The 18,657-nt window shown below is 45.1% G+C and overlaps 1 protein-coding gene across 1 annotated transcript in view; it reads left to right on the top strand.

The window, feature by feature from the left end:
• Positions 1-17,846, top strand: part of gaa (alpha glucosidase) — a 40,982-nt gene extending 23,136 nt beyond the window's left edge. Inside the window, exons 11-16 of the mRNA XM_039739826.1 lie at positions 91-175; positions 623-740; positions 3,483-3,616; positions 7,094-7,245; positions 12,626-12,774; positions 17,612-17,846. Coding sequence (XP_039595760.1) covers positions 91-175; positions 623-740; positions 3,483-3,616; positions 7,094-7,245; positions 12,626-12,774; positions 17,612-17,831 — 858 coding nt within the window. The 3' untranslated portion in view covers positions 17,832-17,846. The remainder of the gene's footprint in view (positions 1-90; positions 176-622; positions 741-3,482; positions 3,617-7,093; positions 7,246-12,625; positions 12,775-17,611) is intronic.
• Positions 17,847-18,657: the final 811 nt, after the last annotated feature.

The following is an 18,657-nucleotide window of genomic DNA, read 5'->3' on the forward strand; positions in this document are numbered from 1 at the left end:
TCAGCTTGTGTGCCCACCATCCAGTTTAAACGAGATACGTTTCTTGCTTTGTGAAAACCGATGCGTGACTCTCTGTGCTTCTCGATTCAGGATATGAATGAGCCTTCAAACTTCGTTACTGGATCATTAGACGGATGTCCCAGTAATACTTTGGAAAACCCACCCTACGTTCCAGGTAAGGTTGCCAATGTTATTTAATAAAATATTCACATTTTTCAAAATTCTATAGGTTTTTTTTGGTCCTGGCACTGAAGTACGCGTTCATCCAAAATTGCCGTTTTGAAATATTTTGTTATTAAGGCTTGTAAGCAGAATCTCGGGTTTCTTGAATTACCCCCTCATATTCAGGTTGTTTTCTAAACCACACCTTGGACAAAATGTAGAAAATCCATCTGGGAGAAGGTGTGGAGCACGGCCTGACCGGCTGGCAATCCAAAATATACCTGAAATACATAAATTCGTCAAAATTTGAAATTTCTGTCTCCTTTGATGTCCCGTTACTACCTGTGTAAATGGAGAGTCCACACCTTTTGAGAAAGTGTGGTTTGATTGGGGCTTTTGATTTATTGACACCAGTTTCCTTTGCACACGATAAGTGAATCTATAAACGCTTGTGTTTCAGGTGTTGTTGGCGGAAGACTTGCATCTTCGACTCTTTGTGCTTCAAGCTCACAGCACCTGTCCTCCCACTACAACCTTCATAACCTGTACGGTCTAACAGAAGCCATCGTGACCCACAAGTGAGTTGCCCTGCCAGAACTTCCTCAATGGAAAAAAAAGATCTGCAATTCCGTATGGTCATTCACGTATCTGGTTAGTTTGTTTTGTGCCATTCAATAATATTGTCTTCCTCAATTTTAATTTCATTGTGCCGATATGTTTTTCGTCAGAAGTTCACAAAGTTTAAATTCCTTTACCAACAAACGACTTATTAGGCGCGTCTACGTGATTTCTAAAATGCCCCGATTCCAGTTAGAGAAACCGAGTTGACGAGAGGTAGACCGATTATGTGGCCATGTAAACCCTTAACCGGGTTACTGGTAAGGATTTTGTAGTCTGTGCGTGTCAACCTGTGCGATTCACGCTTCCTTCTCCCGACAGAGAAAATCGGTCTCAATATTTCAGAAATCGCAAAATTTATGTTGATGAACTTGAACGTTCAACGCTAATCTCAACAGCACACTCTCGAGAGAGAGTGGTAGGGTGACATGTTAAAAGTAACGCAGGTTACGTGGTTTTCGTGGCCACGATAACCGACAGTCATGTAGCTCGACACACCAAGTGACTCAGTCTGTCCAGTCTGCGACTTGACCCGACAAGCCAAAATAGGTCGTAGGGGTCAGCTTGTGTGCGTGTGAGACCTGACAGCCAGTGATCGCTTAGCCGGAAGTACAGGAATCGGGAGCTGGGTGTTTTGAACCCGACAAAGAGAAGAGAGGCTCGTCCGACTGATGTAGCGTGTTTCACTTACAACAACAGGATCAGTAGGAACAAAGAACAAAGGGCCAAGATTGCGGCCGAGCTCACCATAACTACAGTCATATGAAAAAGTTTGGGAACCTCTATCAGCCTGCATAATACTTGACTCTACTTTCAACAAAAAAGATAACAGTGGTACGTCTTTCATTTCCTAGAAACATCTGAGTACTGGGGTGGGTGTTTTTTGAACAAAGATTTTTAGTGAAGCCGTATATAGTTGTGGAAAATTAAATCAAATGTGAAAAACTGGCTGTTCAGAAATGTGGGTCCCCTTGTCATTTTGCTGATTTGAATGCATGTCACTGGTCAATGCTGATTACTCGCAACACCAAATTGGTTGGATGAGCTTGTTAAGCCTTGAACTTCATAGACAGGGGTGTCCAATTGTGAGAAAAGGTACTTAAGGTGGTCAAGTGCAAGTTGTGCGTCCTTTCCTTTGACTCTCCTCTGACGAGTGACAGACAACATGGGATCCTCAAAGCAACTCTCAGAAGATCTGAAAACAAAGATTGTTGAGTCTCATGGTTTAGGGGAAGGCTACAAAAAGCCATCTCAGAGGTTTAAACTGTCAGCTTCAACTGTAAGGAATGGAATCAGGAAATGGAAGGCCACAGGCACAGTTGCTGTTAAACCAACCCAGCAGGTCTGGCAGGCCAAGAAAAATACAGGAGAGGCATATGAGCAGGATTGTGAGAATGGTTACAGACAACCCACAGATCACCTCCAAAGACCTGCAAGAACATCTCGCTGCAGATGGTGTATCTGTACATCGTTCTACAATTCAGCGCAATTTGCACAAAGAACATCTGTATGGCAGGGTGATGAGAAAGAAGCCCTTTCTGCACTTGCGCCACAAACAGAGTCACTTGTTGTAGCAAATGCTCATTTAGACAAGCCAGATACATTTTGGAACAAAGTGCTTTGGACTGATGAGACACAAATGGAGTTATTTGGTCAGAACAAAAAGCACTTTGCATGGCAGAAGAAGAACACCACAGTCCAAGAAAAACACCTGCTACCTACTGTCAAATGTGGTGGAGGTCCCATCATGCTGTGGAGCTGTGTGGCCAGTTCAGGGACTGGGGCCCTTGTTAAAGTCGAGGGTCGGATGAATTCAACCCAATATCAACAAATTCTTCAGGATAATGTTCAAGCATCAGTCACAAAGTTGAAGTTACTTAAGCAGGGGTTGGATATTCCAACAAGACAATGACCCAAAACACAGTTGGAAATCTACAAAGGCATTCATGCAGAGGGAGAAGTACAATGTTCTGGAATGGCCGTCACAGTCCCTGACTTGAATATCATCGAAAATCTGTGGGGTGATTTGAAGCAGGCTGTCCATCACATTGAACTGAACTGGAGAGATTTTGTATGACGAATGGTGAGAAATACCTCCATCCAGAGTCCAGACACTCATCACAGGCTATAGGAGGACAACTTCTGGAGGCTCAAAGGAGCAAAAGGAGGCTCAACTAAGTATTGATGTCATATCTCTGTTGGGGTGCCCAAATTTATGCACCTGTCTAATTTTGTTATGATGCATATTTTCTGTTAATCCAATAAACTTAATGTCACTGCTGAAATCCTACTGTTTCCATAAGGCATATTAAAAGGAAGTTGCTACTCTGAAAGCTCAGCCAATGAGAAACAGAAATCCAAAGGATTACGAGGAGTTCTCAAACTATTTCATATGAGTGTATAAACCTTTTCTACGAACATCGGCTCCATCAAGCAGCACGTTATTGGCTGTCAGGAGTGAGCCGCGATAACTTTCAAAATGTGAAACTGTGCTAGAAAGTCGTCGTGCTGTCATCTAATCTGACACATCCTGCCGTTTGTAGTCGTGGAGTACGACACCGAGATTAGCCGCACATTTGACGTCCCCTCCGACTACAACTTGTGTAATGTGACATCGACTTATGTAGTAAGACTGTAAGGTAATGAAGTGCGCGTACGCCTCAGTGGATTGTCTTCATTCATGAACATATTTTCTGTTGTAGTGCTCTGATTGAAGCCACTGGCAAGCGGCCATTTGTCATCTCCCGATCATCCTTCTCCAGTCATGGACGCTACGCTGGTCACTGGACCGGAGACGTGGAAAGCACATGGGAACAGCTCCGCTATACGGTGCCAGGTGGAGACAAACTTTTTACTACACACTCCTTTTATTTTTCAAAATGATGCTTATGATAAGAAATGCTGTTCATACATCGATGCCTTTTGCATTAAGTTGAAGATTGAGAGCTGGACTTGATTTGATACCCATTGGCCGTAACTCCCACCCCATGATTGTGAGCATAGAACGCCATTACGTTATCTGGTTGTGTGATTTTAAGTAATTATGTCGGCTTTTTCCAGGACAGGCCAGTGGGAAGCCAGAGCCTGCTAGGTATAGACTCATGGAGGAAACCACAGGGACCATTCCCATAAACACTAACCAACACCCAAGTCAGCCTCACGGAGTGCCTTTAGAGTGTAAAGGAAATCTAAATTAACCCAGAAAGAACATGACAGTTGTACCCAGAAGTTTGATTGGCATGGCTGCTCCAAGTTATTTTAACACCCAAGTATTGTCTGGGCTCTGTTTTCACTTTAAATCCCTGCGCATGTTTTATAACTTTTTTCACCCGCCGGGGTATTGATCTTAGATAATAAAACCTTTCTGTTTATTTAGCATCAGAAGGAAGGCAGGAACCAGTGCTGGACATGGCATCAGTCCACTACAAATGCCACTCTCACGCGGCCGCACAGCACCAGTAATGCCAGCCTGCTCGTCTTTGAGTTGTGGAAGACCCCAAAAAGCTGCACGGACATTTAAAGAAAGTGCAAAGACAACACAGGAAGGGACCGATTGAAGCATGAGAAGCCAGGACGGTGGATTCTTGGGGTTGGCGCACTAATCACTGCCTCATCATGCCACCCTGATGTAAAACAACAATAAAGGAAACCTCTACTCGAAACAAAATGGAGTGAATAGGCCGGAAGTTATAAACCTCATCCTCGTCACAGTGGTTTTTCACACTCTTGTATCGTCTTTGCCAGTTTTTCCCCCAATACTTTAATTAGTAGTGGGGTAAATGAGTGTGGCATTGTGCATGAGGGGGATCTGCAGGGTGCCGACACCATGTCCATAGTGGGATTCGTGTTTATCAGCAGATGCTTCCAGGATAGCCTCCACATCCCATAATCCTGAATTGCAGGCTTGAGACTGGCATGTTATTTTGTGTCAGTCTGATGTGTTGGTGGGTTTAATTGTTGATTCAAAATTGAGCCCCCGTGTGTGTGAATCAGCCATGCAGTAGGCTGTCACCTGGTGCTGCTGGTTACTGTTACAGCGGGAAGCAGCGTCATTTTTAAAGTGGTACTTAGTACTTAGGGTGTTGTACCGTGTTAGCCATTACGAATGTAGTGAGACATTATTATTATTATAAAGTGGCACTTATATCGGCATTATGTTAAAGTCGGTGCCAGCAGTTAATGCTCCCATTACCAGAACCTCATGCTCTGAACCTCTCCAACCTGTCCTGCTCTATTAAGCAATATTTGTAGTTCGCATACCAGGAGAAGGTGGGAGCGGAGGATGCCGCCATCATCTACATGCTACACCGATCCCTCTCCCACTTGGACAGAGGCAGTGGCGCTGTAAGAATTATGTTTCTGGACTTCTCTAGTGCCTTCAACACCATCCAACCTCTGCTCCTTAGAGACAAGCTGACAGAGATGGGAGAAAATTCACACCTGGTGCCATGGATCGTGGACTATCTTACAGACAGACCTCAGTATGTGCGTCTTGGGAACTGCAGGTCTGACATTGTGGTCAGCAGCACAGGAGCGCCGCAGGGGACTGGACTTTCTCCGGTCCTGTTCAGCCAACATACATAGGACTTCCAATACAACTCGGAGTCCTGCCACGTGCAAAAGTTCACTGATGACACTGCTAATCGTGGGCTTCATCAGGAGTGGGCAGGAGGAGGAGTATAGGAACCTAATCAAGGTCTTCGTTAAATGGTGCAACTCAAACCACCTACAACTGAACACCAGCTAAACTAAAGAGCTGGTGGTGGATTTTAGGAGGCCCAGGCCCCTCATGGACCCCGTGATCATCAGAGGTGACTGTGCAGAGGGTGCAGACCTGTAAATACCTGGGAGTGCAGCTGGATGATAAATTGGACTGGACCGCCAATACTGATGCTCTGTACAAGAGAGGACAGAGCCGACTATACTTCATTAGAAGGCTGGCGTCCTTCAACATCTACAATAAGATGCTGCAGATGTTCTATCAGACGGTTGTGGCGAGCGCCCTCTTCTACACGGTGGTGTGCTGGGGAGGCGCCTCACGCCTGGACAAACTGGTGAGGAAGGCAGGCTCTATTGTAGGCATGGAGCTGGACAGTTTGACATCTGTGGCAGAGCAACGGGTGCTGAGCAGACTCCTGTCAATCATGGAGAATCCACTGCATCCACTGAACAGGATCATCTCCAGACAGAGGAGCAGCTTCAGAGACAGACTGCTGTCACCGTCCTGCTCCACTGACAGACTGACGAGACCCCACACTATGCGACTCTTCGATTTGCTTTAGTATCATTTTGCTACCAGTACTGCAGTTCTGAAGGTGGCATTGGTACCGAAAGTCAAAAGTTTAGTCTATTTCTGTCCTCCCAACCCTGAGTTGAATTAAAGAAGTCGAAAACTGGATGGACGAGTGGACTTTTGTAGGCGAGAGTTTACCCGAATTAATATAATGTTAGAAATCTCTGTCCCTCAATAGTGTTGGATCGGTGATTCCGATATCGATGCCAGCTTTCAGACCTCAGTACCGAAACGGTTTTGAAGCAAATAACGGAGAACTCCAAAATCCTCCAGTCTTACTCCAACCTCCTGGTTCCCCCGCACATTTGCTCACCCCCGTGTTGTGCAAAACTACGCACTGCTTTCCTCTTGGTAGCCGTGAAGTCCTCATTACAATAATATTGAGATCCCCTGTGAAGTCTAATCCACATCGAAGCAATGGCGGGAGAAGACCTCCCCTGTGAAGTTACAATTGTGTCAAAGCATGCACTTGCAAGTACAGCTTTTACGACAGAAGTAACAGAGTTTGTCCCCTCTGAAGTCCTAATCGCCTCCATCGAAGCAGAGGAGAAGATGTGGTCACCCATTCAGTTTCGACTTCACAGAACAGACATTTTTCTATGTTTGCAAGTGTCGAGCGTTGGGATTGAGAGGAAAGCTGATATTTTACTTCCAGTAAAGAAAATCACGAAATGCTGCTAACCGTAGTCGTATTTTAAAATTTGGGGTTTTTTTGTACTTTTCTAGCGCTGGTGTACCACGCAACTCTAATCTCTAAAAACCCAAATATTGACAAAGTTCTGAGAGGACACACCACATACTAACCTGCATTGCCCTCAAAAAGGTCCTTCCCTTGCTTAAGCTCGAAACATTTTCAGCGTTGATCTCCTGAAATTCGTAAGCAAATGTCATCTGATGACTCTGTAAATTAAAATGGGGAACTTAATTAAATTTGTTTTTCTTATGCTCTAACTTGATTTTGAGACGTTTACTTAATTCAGTTCAAATTACCCTAACCCTAATCTTTTTTCTTTCCTACAGCAATTCTACTCTTTAACATGTTTGGGGTTCCCCTTGTTGGCGCAGATATATGTGGGTTTTTGGGTAACACCTCGGAAGAGCTCTGTGTGCGTTGGATGCAATTAGGTGCCTTCTACCCCTTCATGAGAAACCACAATGACAGGCCTAACACGGTAAGGCAGTGTTGCAAGTTTCAGACTCTACCTACCTTTAGGTCTATAAGTTTGTTCTACAGTGGACAGGCCATTTTTCTGTTACTTTAATCCAAACCTGCTGATCCAGGTCCAGCTTCATATCTGAGGAGCCTCATTGGTAACTAAGGCTACGTTCACACTCTGCCCAAAGTAATTACATTCCAATTTTTGGATCCTATCGGATTTTTCTGTTTGTTTTCAAATTAATTTTGAAGGCAAACCAAGTCCAATATGAATATATTGAGATCTTTAACCGGAACGTGTCCTACACATGCAAATTTCATAAAAACGAATTTGTCAGACAGATGATATTTTAGACTGGTTTAAACACCAACAGCAAGCCGGCCACCCCACTACTTCACATACCATTTCGTGTAGGACATCTGCAAATACATCTGCTCATGATGGCAAGGAGGAGAAGTAGAAAATGAAAAATTGTAGCCGCTGCTTTGAGCGAAGTTATCACTGCAGTATCTGCATGTGGAAAGCTGTAGACCAGGGGTCTCCAAGACGTCGCTCGCTAACTACCGGTAGCTTGCCACCCATTTCCAAGTAGCTTGCCAAAGGGTTAATGAATTCTACATAAATCTGAAAACTTGATTAGTCAAGTTAGGTTTGAGCAATCTTTCCAAAAAATCGTACCACGATCCTTTTAACACAAAAATCACAATCTACAATCTGAATTGCAGTGTGGCATACACTTAAGAGAATATCCGGAGTCAAACTCATCAAGACCTAAGTAACGTTTTATTGTAAATATCAAACAAAGTTGAATTCAATTGTCCTCTGGTTCGCTAGCTAAGCGGAGTTAAGGCGAGTGAGTGAGGAAGACCCTTCCCCTTGGCCCGCTGCCTTTTTCTCGGATTCGCGCAAATAAATCGGTACCGCAAGTTATCTATAATCATAGCGAAATGAGAGAAGTCGCAAAATCAACCGGAAAGTTCAAGCAAATTATAGAAAAAAACGATCTAAATCCGTTAAGTAGTTCTCGCGTGAAAAGCAGACAGACAGACAGTAATGCTACTGTGATCTTTCGGATTCATACAGAAATCAAAGAAAATTTCTTTGTTCGTGTTTTGCTGATAAATTTCTTGTAAAGTGCAATACTTTCGGATGTATGGATTTGTATCCGTTATTGTCTGTATAATCTCTATTATGTCGAATCGTTTAACTCTTTTGATTCTATGTTGCATCGCTTCTCTGTGATCATAAATATAAACCTGACCAAATTGTGTTTTTTTTCTCAATTAAACTTGTCGTAGCTGTAATTATTGCGGGACCACAGATTCTCATAGCGTATGGTCCATTATCGTGTAAATCAACATTTTGTGCATTGAATGATGCGAACGCGAAAAAGATTATTGTAGACGCGCATATTTTGCCTGTAGTGTTTGTGGATTTCACTTTCACCAAACAAGAAATCTTTGAATACTTGCAGATACGCCTCTTCATTGGGAAGAAACACTACTTTTCCCTGATGGCAACACGAATTAGACGATCTACAAGTCTCCGACTTAAACTTTAAAGCCTTACAATATCGACATACTTCCAACATATCACCTATGTCCATATATTCGACCTCTTTTTGCTGTTCCGTTATTTCACCGAGTAGTAATTTCCGTTTGTTTGCGTGAATGCAATCTGTACTCTCATTTTTTGTTTGACACTTTTGAATTTTAGTACTGTCATATTTTTGACCTTGCTCTGCGTGTGTATCGCACCAAGGTTTTTTTGTGAGCCTTTCGAAATTCCACAGCTTTCGTAATCTGTAAGCTGCTCTGCATGTGTATGTCGCCAACGTTTTTGAACGTCTTAATGAAGTTGTACTGTGTCTTTTACTCTTTGTCTTTTTATTTCTGACCCCGTTTGGACCTGCAAGGTTTTCAGTTCCACTTGTTCCGGGCTGATTATTACTTTCCTTGCCTAGGTCACCGTCTCACGGGAACATGCTCGCAATGGATGTCAGTATGACGTGACTTGACCGTGTCGCGGGAAGTGAAAGTGTCTCTGCCTCTCCGAAGTGTCTCTCTGTCTCTCTTCAGAAGATCACGTCTCGTTGCAAGATTTTTTTTGATAATAGAGAGATATATTAGTAAACCTTCAAAACAATGTGCAGTTAAAGTTATCTCAGTATTTCTGGAGCTTAGTAGAGCCAGATAACAAGAAGAATCTTCACCAAGCAGCTCTGAAATGGTGCTTTTCCACTGCATAGTACAGCACAGCACGGTTCAGTACAGCTCACCTTGGTTCGGCTCAGTTCGGCTCGGTTTTGCTTTCGACTGCAGTTTAGTACCGCTTAGAGTGGGCGGATTATTCACGTGTTGTTATAGTTGCGCCTCTACTGCGCGGACATCATCGTAAACGCCACAAACAAACACACAACAATGGAGCATATCGACGGAATGGTGTTCTTCATTCTCGGCATGTGGATGTTTGTAACAGCAAGACGAAGGAGTTTATTTCAAAAGCGCCTGTTTGAACCACTCCGGCTGTTGTGGTCCTTTATACTCCTGTAGTCGCTCTTCATTTTTTTTAACTTGTCCCTACACTGTTTGTAAGTCCGATGGTAGCCGTGGTGCTCAAGAGCTTAGCGACCTCCTGAAAACTTTTCATTCCGCCGCCCCATCCAGCTCTCGCTGGATCCACTCGGCTACCAACGAGAGGAACGCCTGTACTTCCTCAATAGACCACAAAAAGCCATTTTGGTTAAAACAAAATGGTGCGTCCGAACCTTCGCTGGCTGTGCTAAAAATCTAGCGGGTCTGTTGTGTCTCGTGTCGCAAGTTCAGTGACGCAGTAATGACGATTTTCTCCGGCCAGTCAGTGACCAGCAGAGTTTACACGTCACGTTTTGGTAACGGTGTGGCGTGTTTGGAACCTCGGCTGAGGTGGTACTAAAAAAAGGACCAGGTACCAGGTACTGTTCCCAGTGGAAAACCCCCCAAAAGTGGGCTGAACTGAACCGTGTCGTGCCGTACTATGCAGTGGAAAAGCACCAAAAATGTCTGCTTTGTTTGGGTCTCCACACCTCTGTGAGTCTGACATGAATGTCATGAAATCAAAGTTCAGTGCAAGACTGACAGACAAACATTTCAATGACTCCATAAGAGTGAACCTAAGGGGGCTCCACTCCACCAGACACCTGCCTCTCTTGTTGACTCCATGCAGTGCCAGTCATCTGACTAACTAAAAAACACATCACACACGCAACTGGACCTGTGAATAAAGTGAAACAGTGACATGGAACAAAATGACAAATGAATACGCTGGAACAATGACCCGACACAGATGGACACGGAGGCACGTATAAAATAAAAAGACTTTTATTTTTCTTCAGCTGGAGGGCACGTCTTCCCCGTGTCCCCAGCCACAACACAGTTCCTAAACACCAACACACCACACACTTTCTTCTCCTGCACCACCACTCCTCCCTGGCAACCTCGTCCTCCTCCACCCGACTCTGGCCGCTGAGTGGTGGTTGCTGGCTCCTTTTATTGGGCACCCAGAAGTGCTCCAGGTGCTTGATTGCCGCCATGTGGCTGCACTTCCGGGTGTGCCGAATATGCTGCCCAGATGGGCTCAGGAGTCCTAATTGCAGCACCCTCTGGTGGCACCTGCAGGAATTCCCATGGAGCCCTGCGGGAAACCTAGGTACCACTCCAACCCAGGCGGGCGGCCGTCTAGTGTCCAGGAGGAGGTATTGCACCGTCCAGGGCTGCTCCCCCTGAATATACAGTGAAGGGGCGTCCCGGCCGTCCGCCACAACGTCATATCTGTTGTGAGATGTTCAGCCCGGACACAACCAAATGGACACCAACAGTTTAGAAAAACACACGCTTTTATTAAACTGATGTCCCCAAACACCAGTCCCCCGCACCCACACAGTGCTCGAGCACCACAACACCCTTCCTCGGGCCTTTCACTGTCCGTGGGCCACCTTTCTTCCTCTCGTCACTGGAGCTTCGTCCTGCTCCAGCTCCCGACTCCAGCTCCCCAACTGTAGGAAGGCGGCCCCTTTTATATTCACCCGGATGTGCTCCAAGTGCTCCCGCCGCACTAGCACCCGGAAACACTCCGGGTGTCCCTGGACGGACCTTCCTCCACCTTCCCAGGTGTGGCGGAAGTGTCAATCACCCGGGCTCCACGACGCTCGGGGCACCCCCTGGAAGTGGCCATGGGCCCCAGTGGGTTTGAGCCTCCTTGCTCCATCCCTGTGGTCTCCTCATCACCCTCGTGGCCCGCGGAACATACAGACCACCTCCCGGTCCTTCCAGGTGTCCCCAGCCTCCTGCCACACTGTGCATTTGGAATTACGTGTTTTTCGTTTTGACAGCATTCATGTTTTAATTCAATAGTGCGAGATACACTCGAAAATGCATACAGACGTACAAAATGCACTTGCAGGTGAACTCAATATTTTTTGTGATGTTTTAATGCAAAATGTGAGTCGTGGACACCAACATTTTGTAAATGTTCAGGCAAAACGAGCTTATTCAGTTTGTTTGGGTTGAGATAAGTAAACTATGAGAATAAACGTTAGAAAACATGAGTAGCTCTCGGCCATTTTCATTTTGTAAAAGTAGCTCTCGGGGGGGAAAAAGGTTGGAGACCCCCTGGTATAGACAGTGCGAGGGGAGCTAGGACTGGTGGGGAAGAGATGTTGGAGGGGTTCGATACCCATCCGTGGGTTGACAGTTGTGTTGAATGTTGAAGGAGACATTTGATTACTTGTGTCGACATCTGTTCACAAGGCCGTCTCGAGAAAATGTGCACAATCACACAGCACTTGGGTGGTATTGGATGGCACCAAAATGTTTAAGTCTGCCAGTTCACTTTCTTTAAATTGCCACTCTGACTCCATACTCCAGTCTGTCTTTTCAATACAGAGATATGCCAGATGCCCAAGTGTAAATTTCCTTTATATTGGGGGAAAAAGGGTGCTAAGAATGAAGATGCCAGACAAGAGGAAAGCCTCAGAGAAGGCTTAGTGAGGAAGGTGATGGGGATAACAGAGCAAGATGATGAGGACAGGAAGAGATGGAAGAAGATGATCTGCTGTGGTGACCCCTAATGGGAGCAGCCGAATTAGGAGAAGAAGCAGCAAGTGTAAATTTCCAGACAATTCCGAATCAAGCGTTCATACTCGGGTCACATTCAAGTCACACGAGTTGTTATCGAATTCAGCACTGCATACAAAGAGGGTCTCAATCCGAGCTGAAACGTTTTGTTTCCAAGCGTTTTCTTTTTGCCGTTCACACTTGTGTACAAGGGCCAGATCTTCGTCACGTGTGAGTGAGCTTCGGTTTGAACGTACAATTCCTGCCATTTCTGATTTCATTTTCTTCTTTCCCTCCCACAGCCACAAGAGCCGTATGTTTTCAGCAAGAAGTCTCAAGAAGCCATGAGAAATGCACTTGTACTCCGCTACTCTCTGCTGCCGTGCCTGTACACCTTGTTCCACCAGGCCCACGTCCGAGGCGAGACGGTGGCTCGACCGCTCTTCTTCGAGTAAGAAAATCCGACGGGCACCATGCTTTGTTGTCCGGCGTCTTGGGTTTGTTGTGGACACTTTTGTTGGGTGAACTTAAGTGTCAGCATTGGGATAAAAATTTAAACAATGGGAAATGAAGAGCATCAAGTTTCATTTTTTGAAAATGGCTATGATTAGTCCACATGTTCTTGAACGTTTAAAAATAATGTCACGAGACAATACGAACCGCCCTAGCTCAGTCGACCGTAAATCGGCGCATGACTCTTTACTCCATGGTATGGTCCCCATCCTAACAGTCGAGCATGGCGATGTAGCTGCCATGTTTTGGGGGACTCTACTGCATGAGGACCCCAATGACTTGTCACAGGGGCCAAATCTTGTTGTGTCTCAAAAGATTTTTCTGGGTAACCCGAGGTCATCCATTCATGAGCCGAGACTGAGACACGACTGTGTTAACTCTTTGAGGGCTGAATATATTTTCCAAAAAACAACGGTGTCATTCAGAAATCAACATAAAACATCTGTTGCTGCATGCTGAGGCTGCCAGTGTGCCAAGAATGTGTGACAGGCTTGCTGCCAGGCTGTCTTCACATGGCTGGGACAGCAGCAGCGGTCACGGTCGCAGTGCATTATAATCTGGTTTCTACATCTTATCATTGTTAAGTGGCAGTCCTCCCTGGTGAACGCTGTCAGTACCATGATTAGCTTGGGACCGATCAGCTGAAGCTGGAACCTCACACTCGTTTTCGATCACTTGTATCAAAAACTGAGTCCGACAAGTCATAGTCCAGTTCAGAGATAATAGGCAAAGCATCATCCACGGAAGTATTTTGCTTTACGCTTTGAGCTCATGCCAGATGTCAGTGCCATTTTTGCCATTGTGTGCGCCTTTCTACTCACGAGAGCGCAGGGCATCGAGGTCAAATCAACGAAGCTAACTTTCCTTCTAGCAACGAGAGTCCAACTAAAACGTAACATTTGGTTTTGTCACAGTTGATTACCATCATCTACTCCTCCTTTTGACAAAAGTCGACATCATCCCTGAAAGAGTTAATCCGCAAGTCAGTGATGTGAAACACACAAGACTTGCATCAGAACAGTTTTTCAACTCTTTCAGGGCGGATGTCAACTTTTGTCGAAATTCGGGGACAGAGGACGGTAATCAGCTGTAAACTCGCCGTTACGCTTTAGTTCAACTCTCTTTGCTAGAAGGAAAGTTAGCTTCGTTGATTTGACCTCGATGCCCTGCGTGTTGTCACAAGAACGACAAAGAGTTATTGAAAAGGTTTGGGGCAGCCACCCGTATAATACACTCACCTAAAGGATTATTAGGACCACCATACTAATACGGTGTTTGACCCCCTTTCGCCTTCAGAACTGCCTTAATTCTACTTGGCATTGATTCAACAAGGTGCTGAAAGCATTCTTTAGAAATGTTGGCCCATATTGATAGGATAGCATCTTGCACTTGATGGAGATTTGTGGGATGCACATCCAGGGCACGAAGCTCCCGTTCCACCACATCCCAAAGATGCTCTATTGGGTTGAGATCTGGTGACTGTGGGGGCCATTTTAATACAGTGAACTCATTGTCATGTTCAAGAAACCAATTTGAAATGATTCGAGCTTTGTGACATGGTGCATTATCCTGCTGGAAGTAGCCATCAGAGGATGGGTACATGGTGGTCATGAAGGGATGGACATGGTCAGAAACAATGCTCAGGTAGCCCGTGGCATTTAAATGATGCCCAACTGGCACTAAGGGGCCTAAAGTGTGCCAAGAAAACATCCCCCACACCATTACACCACCACCACCAGCCTGCACATTGGTAACAAGGCATGATGGATCCATGTTCTCATTCTGTTTACGCCAAATTCTGACTCTACCATTTGAATGTCTCAACAGAAATCGAGGCTCGTCAGACCAGGCAACATTTTTCCAGTCTTCAACTGTCCAATTTTGGTGAGCTTGTGCAAATTGTAGCCTCTTTTCCTATTTGTAGTGGAGATGAGTGGTACCCGGTGGGGTCTTCTGCTGTTGTAGCCCATCCGCCTCAAGGTTGTGCGTGTTGTGGCTTCACAAATGCTTTGCTGCATACCTCGGTTGTAACGAGTGGTTATTTCAGTCAAAGTTGCTCTTCTATCAGCTTGAATCAGTCGGCCCATTCTCCTCTGACCTCTAGCATCAACAAGGACTGCCGCACACTGGATGTTTTTTCCTTTTCACACCATTCTTTGTAAACCCTAGAAATGGTTGTGCGTGAAAATCCCAGTAACTGAGCAGATTGTGAAATACTCAGACCGGCCCGTCTGGCACCAACAACAAAATTGCTTAAATCACCTTTCTTTGCCATTCTGACATTCAGTTTGGAGTTCAGGAGATTGTCTTGACCAGGACCACACCCCTAAATGCATTGAAGCAACTGCCATGTGATTGGTTGATTAGATAATTGCATTAATGAGAAATTGAACAGGTGTTCCTAATAATCCTTTAGGTGAGTGTACTTCCTGGCTGCAAAATTGATTAAACAGAACAGACGTGTTCATGCGACTGAGTCCAAAACAGAGCCGATGTGCTGCCTTAAAATGGCGGCCTTTAAATGCAAGGATAGGAAGTGAGGTCATCAGGGCCGGAACCGGAAGTGACATCATTGGCTGTCTCAGGACCGGGTGGGATTTTCCAAGAATGGTCTGTAAGGAATTGAGAGAACCACTGCACTCTGCCGCCACCCGGTCAGGCGTGGAATTACTATTATTCAGGCCCTTTAGTTGTCTCCTAATCGCATGAGTTGAGAAGAGCAAACAACATCTAAAATGGCATCAACATCTGGCAAGAGACTCGAGCAGATACGCAAAGCAAGATATTCCATGGATGACATTTTGCATATTATCGCTGAATCTGACTCTGATTTTGATTTAAGTGATCTGGAGATGGAGATCGAAAACGAAAGTGAGGTACTGGCATCACCTGGTTGCTCCCAGGCCGATTGTGGCGTTTAACATGTTTGTGTAGTTAATGTGCCTACAGTAGCGTTCGCCTGGGAGGACCGTCACTTACAATGACAAAGAGGTACAAACCAGATTGTGTTGCACTGCGACTGTCACCGCTTTGCAGAGACAGCCCGCCCGCCCGCCATGCAGTCCTGTTGCACGTTGAGCCGCCAGAAATGGCAAACAGGCAGCAACAAATGTTTTCTGTTGATTTATGCGTGAGACAATTGCTTTGTGTGCTTTTCTTTTTTGGAAAAATTATTTAGCCCTCAAAGAAATACACAATAAAATGACCAGGTCAAATTCTAAACCACCCTGCTCTCCAAAAACGAATGAACCCCTCATTGATGGTTATCATTGAACGTGAGAGTAGCAGTAGAGGCCAAAGTGAGGAAACTGGCAGTGCCTGGACGTGTGTGTACGATGAGGGATGACAGACTGATGAAGAGGGCAATGTTTGGAAGAGCTGAAGGAACATGGAAAAGAGGAAGACAGAAAAGAAGATGGTTGGCTGATCTCCACAAATGGTCTATGATGGATATCCAAAGTGCAGTCCACTGGGCTCACGAGAAGAAAGAAGCCTCTCACCATTGACCCCAACAGTTCATAGGACCATGTTGTGCAACGAAGATGACGATGGTTATTGCTGGAAGTCCGGAGGGGTAATTAACTTTCTTCTTTTAATATTGTTAGGATAACAATAGAAATTTTGAAATACAGTGGAACCTCGGATTGCGAGTAACTTGGTTTTCAAGTGTTTTGCAAGACGAGCTGAAATTTTTAATAAATTTTGACTTGATAAATGAGCGAGGCCTTGCAATGCGAGTAGTCCGCATACGCTTTGTCTGCCGAGCGTCACGTTATGATAACTGAGCTGATGGTTCTTCTCTCTCTCTCTCGCTGCGGGATTGTGGGTAATCGTCAGTTGGCGTGCCTTACTCATATAATCAACATCCGTACGAGCATATACTGTTTATTACAGCATTGTGACCACGTGTGTGTGTGTGTGTTGTGACGTGCGAGTCCCCTTCTTGCAACCTAAAACACGAAGCTGAGTCTCAGTACTTTAGCGACACCTTCTTTATTCACCTGAAGCAGGAACAGCACGGTTATTTATTGTAGCGTGATCTGCCACTCTCCTATACACAGACACAGCAGTCAGGCAGGGCCATGCCCAGGTTAGTGGCCAAGTAATACTTTGCCCTGCATTTATAACGTCCCTTCTTCACTGTATCACCCACCAACGGCAGGCGCTTGTAGCATGTCCACGATCTTTTTGGATTCGCTTTTATGGCGAACTGCTACAGCGCTGGGAGCCTGCGATTGCTTTGGGACACTCTTCCACGTGTCGTCCCGTTGGGTGGAATCCCACAAGAGTTTGGAAACTCACTCACACCAGCCATGATTCTTTTCAAAGGTAAAGTGCAGGTTCATTTGTTTATGTATTTTTACTTTATATTTTGTATTAATCATTTTTATATGAATAGTTTTGGGTTGTGGAACGAATCATCTAAGTTTCCATTACTTCTTATGGGGAAATTTGCTTTGATATACGAGTGCTTTGGATTGCGAGCACGTTTCCGGAACAAATTATGCTCGCAAACCGAGGTTCCACTGTCCAGGCTTCCTTTAATCAAATATTAGTTTTTACTTGAATATCTGATAACATTCCCGGTGAAAAATGAGTAATGCCGGGGCAAATCCTTTTTCATGGCGCGCTGTATGCTCATTCTCTAATACAGACTCCATATGGCTGGGATTATCTTCAACAGATGAGGTGAGGTGTTGGGTGCTCCCTGGCCATTAATATAAATTGTAAGGTCCGAATGAAGCTCTGTGACAGGCCCCAACGTTTCGTTTCAGGTTCCCGGCCGATTCCAATGCCAGAACGATAGACCAGCAGTTTATGTGGGGTGACGCCCTCTTGATCAGTCCGGCGATGGAGCCCAATGTCACAGAGATCGCCGCCTACTTTCCTCCCGCTACATGGTACAGCTTTTACGACGTGAGTATTGCGTCTCTCTCTTGGGTCTGTGTGGGTATCTGGAGTACCTTTTTCGTGAATCACTCGGGTCCTTTCTAGAACAGTGGTTCTCAAATGGTGGTCTGCAAGCTGACTGTCATCAGGGCAATGTAGCTTTTAAATCAGTCAGATATTTTCATCTATTATGTGCATTATTAAGCGTTCATTTGTAACGATCACATCTGCTGACCAACATACTTAGATGCATCATATTTGGGTTGGAGCTACCACCATGAAGCACACCATCTAACTTGCGGATGGTAACAACGTTTGCTTTAATTCCACATCTTCTTGCTCTGCTCCCGTTTGTTTGTTATGGTTGTCTGTCTTGCACTTCTTCCATTTCTCGATGTCTTTTCAGTCCAGCCGAATCTCAGTCACTGTGCAGGACTTTCTTCTAAACTAAGGTTGATGTCGGCCTGGGGAGCCTGTCTATGTCTGGTCAAGACGGACCTTTAACTCCAAGTCGCTAGTGATGTGTGTATCAGTGATGACAGGCTGCCTGTTAACCGATCTTCATGGCTAAGCACTTATCAAGGATCACTGCCTGAAATGTGGGACTTGGAAATGAATTTTCAACATGAAGGCATTTTCATTATTTTACAAACGGCAACACAGAATTAAGCCTGCAGATGGCTGTCTGGCTGAAAGGGTCCACTGTTGGGTTTAATTAATCGAGGTGGTTTCTCGATCCAAAACACTTCTGAGTGCCACTGATAGTGATAAAGTCATCCTGGGGACTCTTGAAAGAACTGTTATTTTTCTGTAACTTTTACTTATCAGTGTATTTTTTTCACTTCGGTATATCCAGTAGAACCCCGTAACCACGGTTTCAGTTATCCAGTTTCCTGTGGCACAAAAATATTAAATGGAAAATTCCAGAAAT

The sequence above is a fragment of the Polypterus senegalus genome, chromosome 17, assembly GCF_016835505.1.
Source record: "Polypterus senegalus isolate Bchr_013 chromosome 17, ASM1683550v1, whole genome shotgun sequence".
In the NCBI taxonomy this organism is placed as follows: Eukaryota; Metazoa; Chordata; class Cladistia; order Polypteriformes; family Polypteridae; genus Polypterus; species Polypterus senegalus.